We start from the raw sequence: 11,047 nt of genomic DNA on the forward strand, positions 1-11,047 counted from the left end.
TCAGACTGAGTAGACCCACCAAAACGTGTGTGCCGTCGTATATCGTTCAGTAGTTAGAACAATGTCACGTGAAAATTTGGAGGAATTTTTAAAAATTTACGAGAGCGAACCATGCCTTTGGCATATTAAAAATAAAGAATACCACAATAGACGCAAGAAAGAAGCTGCTTATCTCCGTTTAATCGAAAAACTAAAAGAAATGGAACCAAAGGCCGATAAAGAAAGCGTTATAAAAAAATAAACAATATCAGAAGCGCATACAGAAAAGAAATGAAAAAAGTTAAAGCATCAATCAAATCGGGAGCAGGAACTGATGAGATATACGTACCAAAGTTGTGGTACTTCAAATTGTTAAGGTAAGCTTAAATTTTTAACAATAAAATAAGACGAAAAATTAAGCATTTTATTTAGTTCTTTGTATTTTAAATGGCCGACTGACTGACTGATTGACAATGACGTAGCGAACATAACTGGTTCCCGAGGTACGACACTATATTTGCGACCCCCTCCCTCGCCCCCTCCCCTCCAGAAACAAAACTTGTTTGTCTTGGAGACCATTTGGTACCCCTCTGCGAGTGGCTACCGGGGGACGTGCCCTTCTTCCCCCGCTCTAGCTACACCTCTATTGAGAGCTTTTCTTCGTTTGTGGGCAATAAAAAATTCTGAAGTTCCTCAAGGACAGGCAGTCTCGAAGGATTAACCCATGGTGTATAGCAGCCTTAACTTCCATGGGATGTATGAAGACTGGAAAAAGTACTGGCAGCAGTGTGTTGATGCAGGAGGGTTATATTTTGAAGATAATTAAAATTAAACTGTACAGTGAGTTAATAATCATGCAATTATAAAATCAATCACAACAAAAATATCTAACAAGGATATATTAAAACCCAGGATGTCGAAATTTGGATATATTTTAGTATTATATATTCCAATTCCTTCCAAGGAGCAGTAGTTTACGAGAAGTTCTCATTTGAACTTTGCTGTGCAAATCATAATGAGTAGGCATAACCAGGTTGTAAAGCTTGATGTTGTGGGTTCGTCTTCCTTCTTTCCAACTTTTTTCACAAGTTTTACTAAAGTGTGCAATCCAGTGAATTATATAAAATATATACTGTAATTATAAAACACTGTTTTATAATTACAGTAGAGCGTCGATTTTCCGAATCAATTGGGGACTGGGGTTGTTCGTATAACTGATATTTCAGATAACCGATTTATGTACGAAAAAATAGTTTAACCTATCCCATGTTGAAATTTTTCTCCGTTGCGTGTCGCTTCGCGTTGAATTTTCGTCGATGTTACGCCTAACAAAGACTATTGTATCGTTAAAATTAATTTTTTTTATTTTGTACAAACAAAATAAATATATTGAAAAATATAAAAACAATAAAAAATTATACTTCAGAAGTTAATTTAGTATAAAAAATGTAACATATTTGAGTAGCCCAAGACATAGCCAAAGACTGCAGCACCACAGCACTAGCAAAAATTTAAATTTGCCAACTGGAATTCTTTCAGATAAACGACGCTCTACTGTATTGGGAAAGTCATGACCAAATTTAGTATAGGGTGATGTGGAGTAAAAGTGCAGATGACATTTGGTGAAATTTACTCGATTCTAAGTTGTAAAATTAGACTGGTTTTAAGTGTATTACTGTTTAGTTTTGTACCTAAGAATATGCCCGAAATTTACAGTCCCTTTAAAACAAACTTTTTTCTTTTTTTATTAAGTCAAATTTGCATCTTTCCCTGACTTGCGACAAAACAAAAGCGCACATTCTTGTAGTATCTCGATTTAAGCTTGATATGGGAAGATAATTCTTAAACTGTAAAATACAGCCATACCTTGTTAAGATGCTGCAGTTTGTTTGATTGCAAATTTGGCAATCTGTCAAAAAAAGTTTATAGCATTGTGATATGAAATAATTAATTTATTTCAGAATAGCACATAATATAGAGAAAAAATTAAGTGTGTTGTGAACCAAATAAGGTATACCGAGAAAATGGAAAACAATTTAAAACTCGTAGAATAAACAAACTTCTTTTTTGCTTCTGCCATGTCCAATTGCTGGGAAGAAATGGTCTTCCTTGCAGAGATGGCCTTTTGTTAGAGACAAAAGGAAAATCTGCAAAATTATGTATAAATGGTTTAAAACGTCCTCTGGTCAATAATTAAAAAAATACATAGTTTTGTAATGGCCTATAATATTTTACATATTTAAAACTCGTGACTGGACGAGGCAGAAGTATTAAAACATTCTAGTTTCTTTTTGATGTATTTTACATATTTAAAACTCAATCATTTTAATTAAACAACAAAAATCTACTTTTTTTCTGTGTAATGGCTCATTTCTGGTCAAACTGCATAGCCTACACATATTTTATACAAGAGAGGAAAAATGCATTGAGAGTATAAAATGTATACTTTTCCCATGCTTGGTTTGAATTGTCTTTCCCATTACGATAAATGTTTCATAAAAAGATAATATGCATTTAATGTCTTACCTTTAATTACCAGGGCTGAAGAAGTGATTGACCAACATCTGTTGCTTTGTCCCTCTGCTAATTCTTTCTAGCATGTTGTCTAGTGCAATGATATGGCATATTGTTATTTTGTCTTTTTCCAAAAACTTTCGCACTTTCATCAATTTCAGTTTGGCTTCCTCTGTAGTGGGGGTTGTCAATCTTCTCCGACATCATTTTATCCACAGGACAAAAACCAGAAGCTCAAGGTGGCCAAAATTAGCATTGGATCAACCTGAAAAATTGTGAGAAGAATTCCGACATTGGACAGTATCCCTAACCTCCTAATGTACCATCCTGAGTTAACTTTGACTGTGCGAGGAGAATAGGCATAGAGTGGGCCAAACTGTAACAGATCCAAGATGCCTTTTGGAGGAGATAGATTGTCTCAGGAGGTAATTATGGAGTTGCTGTGAATCCAATTTTTGATTCCTTGTTTGCAAAAATTCCATTTAAGCTTGTTGACATATTTTGTTTGTACCTAAGCTTGTAGTTTCTCTGCTAGGTTAGCTAAAAAAAGGAACCTTGGAGTACTGGCACAGGTGAAGTAATGGGTAATAACCCATATGTTCACCTGTGCCAGTACTCCAAGGTTCCTTTGGTGAGGGTTGTTAGACCATTTACCAGCATGTACAGTACAGTACAAGTGTTGTCTTGTGGATCTGATAGCTTTTCTGAGGCATAGGTATCTTAAGTGTGGGAGTAGAGATTCACATTTACAAGATTTTTCCACTTTTCGAATACAGCTTTCCAACAGTAAACCACCCAACAGGATTCAAAAAATTGACATTGGGAAAATCCTGTTGTTGAAGCATTGACTAAGAAATTCTAATTTAGTCCTAGCTGCACATATCTTTAGAACCAATAGTCCTTGCCCAGTAAAGCCATATTCGAAGTTAACTTGGACTGTAAATTTTTTTCATTCCCTGTATAATATCTTTATATGATTTTTCTTTTTATAAGAAAAACTTTGCCTAAATTTTGTCACTTGGTGGCATTTACTTAGTTATATCTATATGATATCATCATAGTTTTTGAATAAAATTGATGGACAGCAAAAACAATTTTGATTTTAGTGAAACAGACATATCGGTTTCAGAATCTGGCAGCAATTCTATTGCTCCATCTACCACCAAAGAGGAAAGTGTGGATGGAAGTGAAATGGATTTATCTTGGGTGAGAATATGGCAAAATGTCGACATGGCTTTCATTTCTCCCACTGCATCTCTGTTTACATTTTCTGGAAATCCTGGTCTAACTGTTGATTATGGTGACAATGATCTGCAAATATTTGAATACTTTTTTTGAAAACAATTTACCGGATACCGTACAAAAGGAAACTGTAAAATACATCAATCTGTGCACATCTACCTGAGATCCTAATATTCTTCCTCCAACATGCAGCAAACTTCAAATTTTCTTTGTGCTTTCAATTTTGCAAAATGTTGTACAGATGTATTGATCTTGCCAAGGAAGCATTGCATCTCTATTTTTCAATCAAGTTATGTCCTACAAAAGATTCTGCCAGATCAAAAGATGTCTAAACTTTTCTGACAACGAAGCTTACAATTCCTCAAATCACCTGTGTCCAAAGCTAAACAAGATTTGGCAAGTGTACTGGTATCTACAGAATAAATTTCACTCTTACATTCCAGAAAGGGTTATTAACATGGACAAGAGCTGACTTGGATAGTTTGGTATATTCCACTTGAAAAGGGGCAGATTTGAAATAAGGAATAAAGTTTTATATGCCATACAAATCTATTAGTGGTCTATACGTGTAGTCTATAATTATTTACACTAGGAAAGGTACAGAGTTTGACACAGAGTTCACAAGTTTTTCTGTATCTATTAAAGTGGTTCTGACCCTTACTAAATCACGCCTGAAACAAGGGTACTGCCCGACAATGGACAATTTTTATAAATCCCCACAGCTGGCAGATTTTATAATTCCAAATTCTACGGATATGTACGGTGAAAATTACACTCAAAGACATGTCACTCACCCTAAAACGTAAGTTGCTGAAAAGAGAAATTTGTGTTTACATTTGTAGAAGAGGAAAAGTCCTTGCTTTACGATGAAAAGACAAAAAGGACATGGTCCTTTGTCAACCAACAGTGTACACCATAGACATGGTGGATACTGAAAAATGGGGAAAAATAATAAAGCCAAAGATAGTTTTGGATTATAACGACAAAATGGGAGGCGTTGATCATGCAGATTGGCATAAGTCAGCATATCCGATCCCCATAAAACAAAGAAAAAGTGCTATGAAAAGATATTTTTCCATTTGCTGGGAAATTGCTGAATGGAATTCCTTTATTCTCTATGGTGAAGCTGGGGGAAAGAATCACTAGAATTTCTTTTGAGTGTCAGAATGAATTATCGAAAAATACAAGAAAAGTGTTATTTCACCAAAAATGGGTCAGCCAGGAAATGCACTCATCCACTCCAGTTGACAAAGACATTTCCCCATCTGAAAAGAAGAGCAATCCCACAAGAGTGTGTGGAGTACATTTTAAGAAACATGGCACAAGGTAAATATGTAAGAAAAGAAAAGATGTTACTGTTTATAATGTGAAGTTCTATTGTACTTAGTTTTTCACTGCAATAGGTACAATCACATTAGGGATAGTTTAATGAGAGCTGCTATTCTTGAAGAGTACAACTGGCCTTGCAACCCGCACCAACTCATTCACACATGTACAATGTTCCATCATCTAGCTGCATTCATATCCCTTAGTGGGGCTCTTGAGAGCACTTACTCNATCAAAAACGTAAAATATTTGAGTAGCCCAAGACATAGCCAAAGATTGAAGCGCCACAGCACTGGCGAAAATTTAAATTTGCTGACTGGAATTCTTTCGGATGATTGACTTTCGGAAAATCGACGCTCTACTGTATTAAAATCATTTGAATATTTTTAAACTAATAACTGAATTGTAAATCAATACTTTTCATACAGTTAAAGATATGGTAATAAGCAATTACAATATTGAAACAATGGAACAAGTTAATAAAAAATTTCTATACCCTGTACAACCTTCTCTTGCATGGATACATGTGAAGATGCAGACCCTGCAACTGTTGCTCCAGGTCACTCTCGCTCTTACATAGCCAAAGCTGGCAGCCTGTCCAGTCCCACAAATGCTCAAAGAACACAAATCTGGAGAATAAGCAGACAAAAAATATGACAAAATGGGAGAGATATTCCTGGAAAATTCTGGCTGTTTGTAGCTCTGCCAAGAAGGCAGCATCAGAGAACAGGATTTTCTGAACATACTGCTGTTTCATGTTGACCTCCCAGATCAGCATACCAGCAGTGGAGGCAGTATGCTTTTAAAAAATAAAAATGAGATTGGATTAGACAATCAATAGTGAGCACTTCAAATAGAACTAAGAATTGTCATTAAAAACTAAATTTTAAAACATTCGTTGGAAAAATATGAAAAGACTCTTTCCAAACAAACTAGAGATGAATCAAGACTTACAGACACAGCAAATGTTTAAATTATGGTTTTTAATAAGAAAAAACACTTTACCTTCAAATTCATTTTGCCTTGGGAGCATTTATGTTCTTAAACGAGTGTTAAAACTTTTGAGATATCAAATAAGAAGCTTGTTTGCATGAATATGCTTTGTACAAGGACAATCTTATTGGCTTGGAAATAGGGTCCTCTCTTTGGAAAAATTGGGGCTTAGGAGACCTTGAAATTCCACTAGACATTTTCCCTTAATTATTGAATCCAGTTTCATAATGGCATCCATGCAATCATCTAAAGTTTGGAATGTTCTATTTGCAAGAGACTTTCTTTCTTTCTTTATTTTGTAGACATAAATTAGAATTTGTTTAATAGTTCAGTTTTCTCTATGAGTATTTGGAAATAATTTTTTAAAATTATCAAAATCTGCCTTTTCCTGTTTTCAGTTTCCCTTGAACTCTATCATAGATTCCACTGTAAAAAAGACAGAAAATATATTTTGTCTTTTCTGAATTTCACCTTTAACCTAGTCAACTAGTACCCTTTTGCCTCTTCTATCCTAACTCTGCTTTAAAACTACAATCAGATATTGATTTGGTAATAAATGTTTCAAATTAAAGAATTGTTCTACTGTATCTCTTGCAGCTTTTCCAGCCAAATATTTGTTTTGTGGAATGGTAGGAGCCTTTCACAAATATAGGCTGTTCAAAATTCTGCTTATTCTTGCTGTTTCCATAGCACTCATAATTTTTACAGGGATGAGTTTCTTTTGGAGAACAATAGGATTCATGAAATGGTTCTCCCTGGTGTCCCTGGTGGAAGATTCTTGTTCCATTTTCAATGTTCCAGGATCTGATTTTTTGCCCACCAAACACTGGTAGTCAGTTGCAGGTTCGTGCCTTGCTAACAGGCTATCCAGATTAGTAACACCTAAATAGGGGCCAGTTTCCCATAAAAGATCTCCCATCTGTCATGTTGCTGTAAACCAATAAACTAAACCATGATTTTTCTCTCAAGATTTAATTTCCTCTTATAGCCTGTAAATAAAACTGATTTCAGTTGAATAATTTCATTATCTTAAGTACAAAAATTTTTATCCTATGAAATAGCAATTTTGTTTCTAAAGCAAAATGCCATGAAAGACAACCATCACAATCTAATATCAAGTTAACCAGACTACTATATATAATTATAAAATAAGTTATATTATAACATTCCTGGCCATACATGAGACAAAGAGATAATGAACTTACCACAAATGTAAGTTCTTGCATTGAGATGGACTTCGGAAAAAAAGAAGGCCCTTTCTTTAAATGTGATGAACTCCTGTCCTCAAATTTATTATAGATGTAAGTCTAGAATGTACTCCCATATATCAACATTTTGTTTTTTTTTCTTGTCTGATGAGCCTGAAAACACTGACTCATTCATCTCAACATTCCAAAACCAGCTGCCACTTCCTTATCACCTTGTTTTTCAACCTCCCAGGTAGTTGCTATTGTTTTCCATCAATGATTCTGGAAGATCTTATCCAGTCTCAAGTATGTAACAGACAAAGAGAACTTGCAGAGCTTATCAGTAACCTTGTAATTACATGATATTACAGTAGAGCGTTGTTTATCCAAATCAATTGGGGACTGGGGTTGTTCGGATAACTTATTTTTTGAATAACCAATTATGTACGAAAAAATATATTAACCTATCCCATGTTGAAATTTTTCTCCGTTGCGTGTCGCTTCCCATTGAATTTTCATCGATGTTAAGCCTAACATAAACTTTTTAAAATAATAATCAAGCGTTACAAATTATTTCTTTATTTTTTATAAACAAAATAAATATATTGAAAAATATAAACACAAAAAGTATATATATATATATTTTAGAAGTTGATCTAGTATCAAAAATGTTCGATTCTGCACGACACACAGTCCACAGAAAAACACCACACAAAAGTGCCAGTGCTGCCAGCTGAAACACACACACCAACAATAAAAATATTGGAGTAGCCCAAGATAGCAGCGCCACAGCACTAGCGAAAATTTAAATTTGCCGACTGGAATGCTTTCAGTTAACCAATGTTTCGGATAACCGACGCTCTACTGTATTAGCATAAATTTCCAAATTGACATGTCCACATATACGAATCTTATTGTTACAAGAAAAATTGTAGGCCTCCATATTGTTCATCACCAATATGGAGGCCTACAAAGTTTTTAGAACTCTGTTTCATTTTATTTGATGTTTTATATTACATGATTTGACCATCTATGGACCCTCCTCAGACAGTTATATTTTATTTAATGTGGGTTTACAAGCTTTTCAGAACTCTATATGATTTTAACAAATAGGAAACAAATGTTGTTGCATTTATTGTTAAACAGGACTTAAAAGCTACCACCTTAAATTCAGTATAGAAGTCCTGCTTATTTACAAGGTTAAGAAGCATTATTGATCTATCTCCAGGGTGTCTACAATTAATTAAAAATTTTATAAGCATGTTTATCTCTACAGTTTCAAAAGTAGTTCCATTTTTTGTTGCAAGGGGTCTACAATGGCAGAATTATTTTTAATAGAATTTGCTCAGAATTGCATTAAAAGTAACACTCATACACTTTGGAAACTCCTTGCTATAAAGTTGTTAAGAGTTTCCATCTGTTGTCACACAATTTGTATTAGTTACCCTTAAAAATTAAATTTATAGATCGATTTATATAACCTTCATCTATCAAGAAGTAAGATGCAATTATAAATATTTCAGATCCTACAAGAGTGGCTGGACGCACGACAGAATTCGTCAATGGCATACTGGAGAAAGTTTCGGAAGGAGACCCCAATGGAGGACTGTGTGACTTGTAAAAAGTAATGCATCAAACTTTCTACCATTTTACCATTATTCGCCACTTTCTGTCAGAGCAACAAAATTAAGAACTGTACTGCTTTGTATATTAGCAAAAATGCTGGCAATTTACATACTGTAAAAAGAAAAGATTATTATATATTTTTGTTTTATATGCTTATTATACACAAAACATTTACCAGATGTTAAAAAAATTGTTACAGTTAGTTATTTATGTTTTCCTAAAATATTATTACAAATAACTCTGTATATAGACTTAGAAATTATGTATACCAGAACTATGATTGTTATTCAAACTAATCTCGTTAATTGAAGGATATATATAACATATCAATAAAGATGACTTTCACAATATTATAACTTTTTGTAAAAATATATATATATTTATATTTTTTTTCTTAAATGTAATTCCATTATATCATCTTGTGGATTTTGTTGGTATTTGAGGCAGAAATGTAGTTTTTTTTAATTTATCAGTTAAATAATGAACTGTCCCTTAACAAATAGTGGAAATTTCCACCATTTTTTTTGTTGTTTCAAAATAAACTATTAAAGCTGCAGACAAAAGAAAAATATTTTTTCTCACTATATATGATAATTATACACTTACAGGAATCTTAGAGCACACGATATTCAAACCAAGTTTTATTTTAAAAGTATATAAAGTGTGTTTCTAATTCTAGATGGTGTTTAATTCTTGTCTGCCAAGTTGACTATTAGTATTTCGTCTGGCTTTTTCAAAATTTTACTGACAGAACATTAACTAGCATCCAATATGCTCATGGTCGACTGGATAAACCCATAATGATAAGTATTATGAGAATGTCTGCAAGAAGCTTGTTTATTTAAGGAGTTGTACACTCTACCTCCTCCTAGAGTTAATGGGTCCTTAAATAAAATAAGCTTCTCGCAGACATTCTTATAATGCTTCTTGTCCTCAAAGAGAATTAATTACACAATATGAGCATTAATAATAATAATGACTATTCCTGTCTTAAAAAACTGTTATAATTACTTTGAAAAGAAACAAACTAATAGATATGCAACAAATACTTTTTGCTTTTATACCTAAAATCTGACAGCAAATATTAATTTTTTTACTTAGTTTGCATACGATGTAAACTTTAATTAATAAATACATTGATTTCAAAAAATACTTTTTTGTAAATCAGACGAATGTCAGATTATCATACTAGGAATCAAATAATATATTAATATATTGCCTTAACTTGTTTTTTGTTAATTCTTCAATGTGCCCACAAATTAAATTTAATTGATGATATAAACGTTTTAACATAAATCTGAATTCATTTTTGTGATAAAAAGAAGCTAAAAAAATATTATATATATAAATTTGTTAACCCTAGTCATCTTTAGAATAATTTCTTTTAAAAGTTTTACTACAAATTATTTATTCTAAATTCTCTTGAAAAAGTTTATAATATAATGAATTTATATAAATGTGTATATATAATTAATAAATAAGATTGTTTTAACTCAGTTTAATAAAGATTTATCATTGGAAAATAATGGAAATTTCATATTTTTAATAATAATTGAATTATTTGTTGGAAAAGAAAATTAATTTGGAAAGTTTTAATAAATAAAACTAAATATATATATATTAGAAATACAAAATTTATTAGATCAAACTAGAGAAAAGGATCGAAACGCATTTTTAAAATTCCACAAAATTTTAAATAAATTGCATCCTTGCAATTACGCATGCCGTACTATAGATTTAAAATTCAACTAGTGTGTAAAAATCTGTGATATTTTCTGAACTCTGAGAATTTTTCATAAGACTTGTCTGCATATTAAATTTGCATTCATTCCCATGCATTATATTTAAAATTCTGAACATAGCATAAATAGAATTTGCAAATTTACAACAAAAAAATAAAATGCACTCATTTCATTAAGCTGTTTTTTCCAATGAGAAAAAAACTTACCCTGTCCAGTTTAAAATATTAAATATTTTTCCAACCAACGATTCAATTATCGTTTTACACAAATGTATAATATATAATAATAATTGTGTGCTTTGTAATAAAATTTTGCAATATGTCAAATTATGAGAAATCTCTTGTATGAGAAGATCTAAAAAAATTATTTTTGTACTTGTAAATTATATTCTTGCCTCGTTATTGTTGTTAAATATTTTAGTACAAATAATCTGTAAAT

The 11,047-nt window shown here is 32.3% G+C and overlaps 1 protein-coding gene across 1 annotated transcript in view; it reads left to right on the forward strand.

Annotated features, from left to right (window-relative positions):
- Nucleotides 1-10,241, forward strand: part of LOC111635348 (CREB3 regulatory factor-like) — an 89,373-nt gene extending 79,132 nt beyond the window's left edge. Inside the window, exon 8 of the mRNA XM_023380286.1 lies at nucleotides 8,765-10,241. Within this exon, the coding sequence (XP_023236054.1) occupies nucleotides 8,765-8,862 (98 nt within the window). The 3' untranslated portion in view covers nucleotides 8,863-10,241. The remainder of the gene's footprint in view (nucleotides 1-8,764) is intronic.
- The last annotated feature ends 806 nt before the right edge of the window (nucleotides 10,242-11,047 follow it).

The sequence above is a fragment of the Centruroides sculpturatus genome, unplaced genomic scaffold, assembly GCF_000671375.1.
Source record: "Centruroides sculpturatus isolate CEXI.00-Female unplaced genomic scaffold, Cexi_2.0 scaffold784, whole genome shotgun sequence".
Taxonomy (NCBI): domain Eukaryota; kingdom Metazoa; phylum Arthropoda; class Arachnida; order Scorpiones; family Buthidae; genus Centruroides; species Centruroides sculpturatus.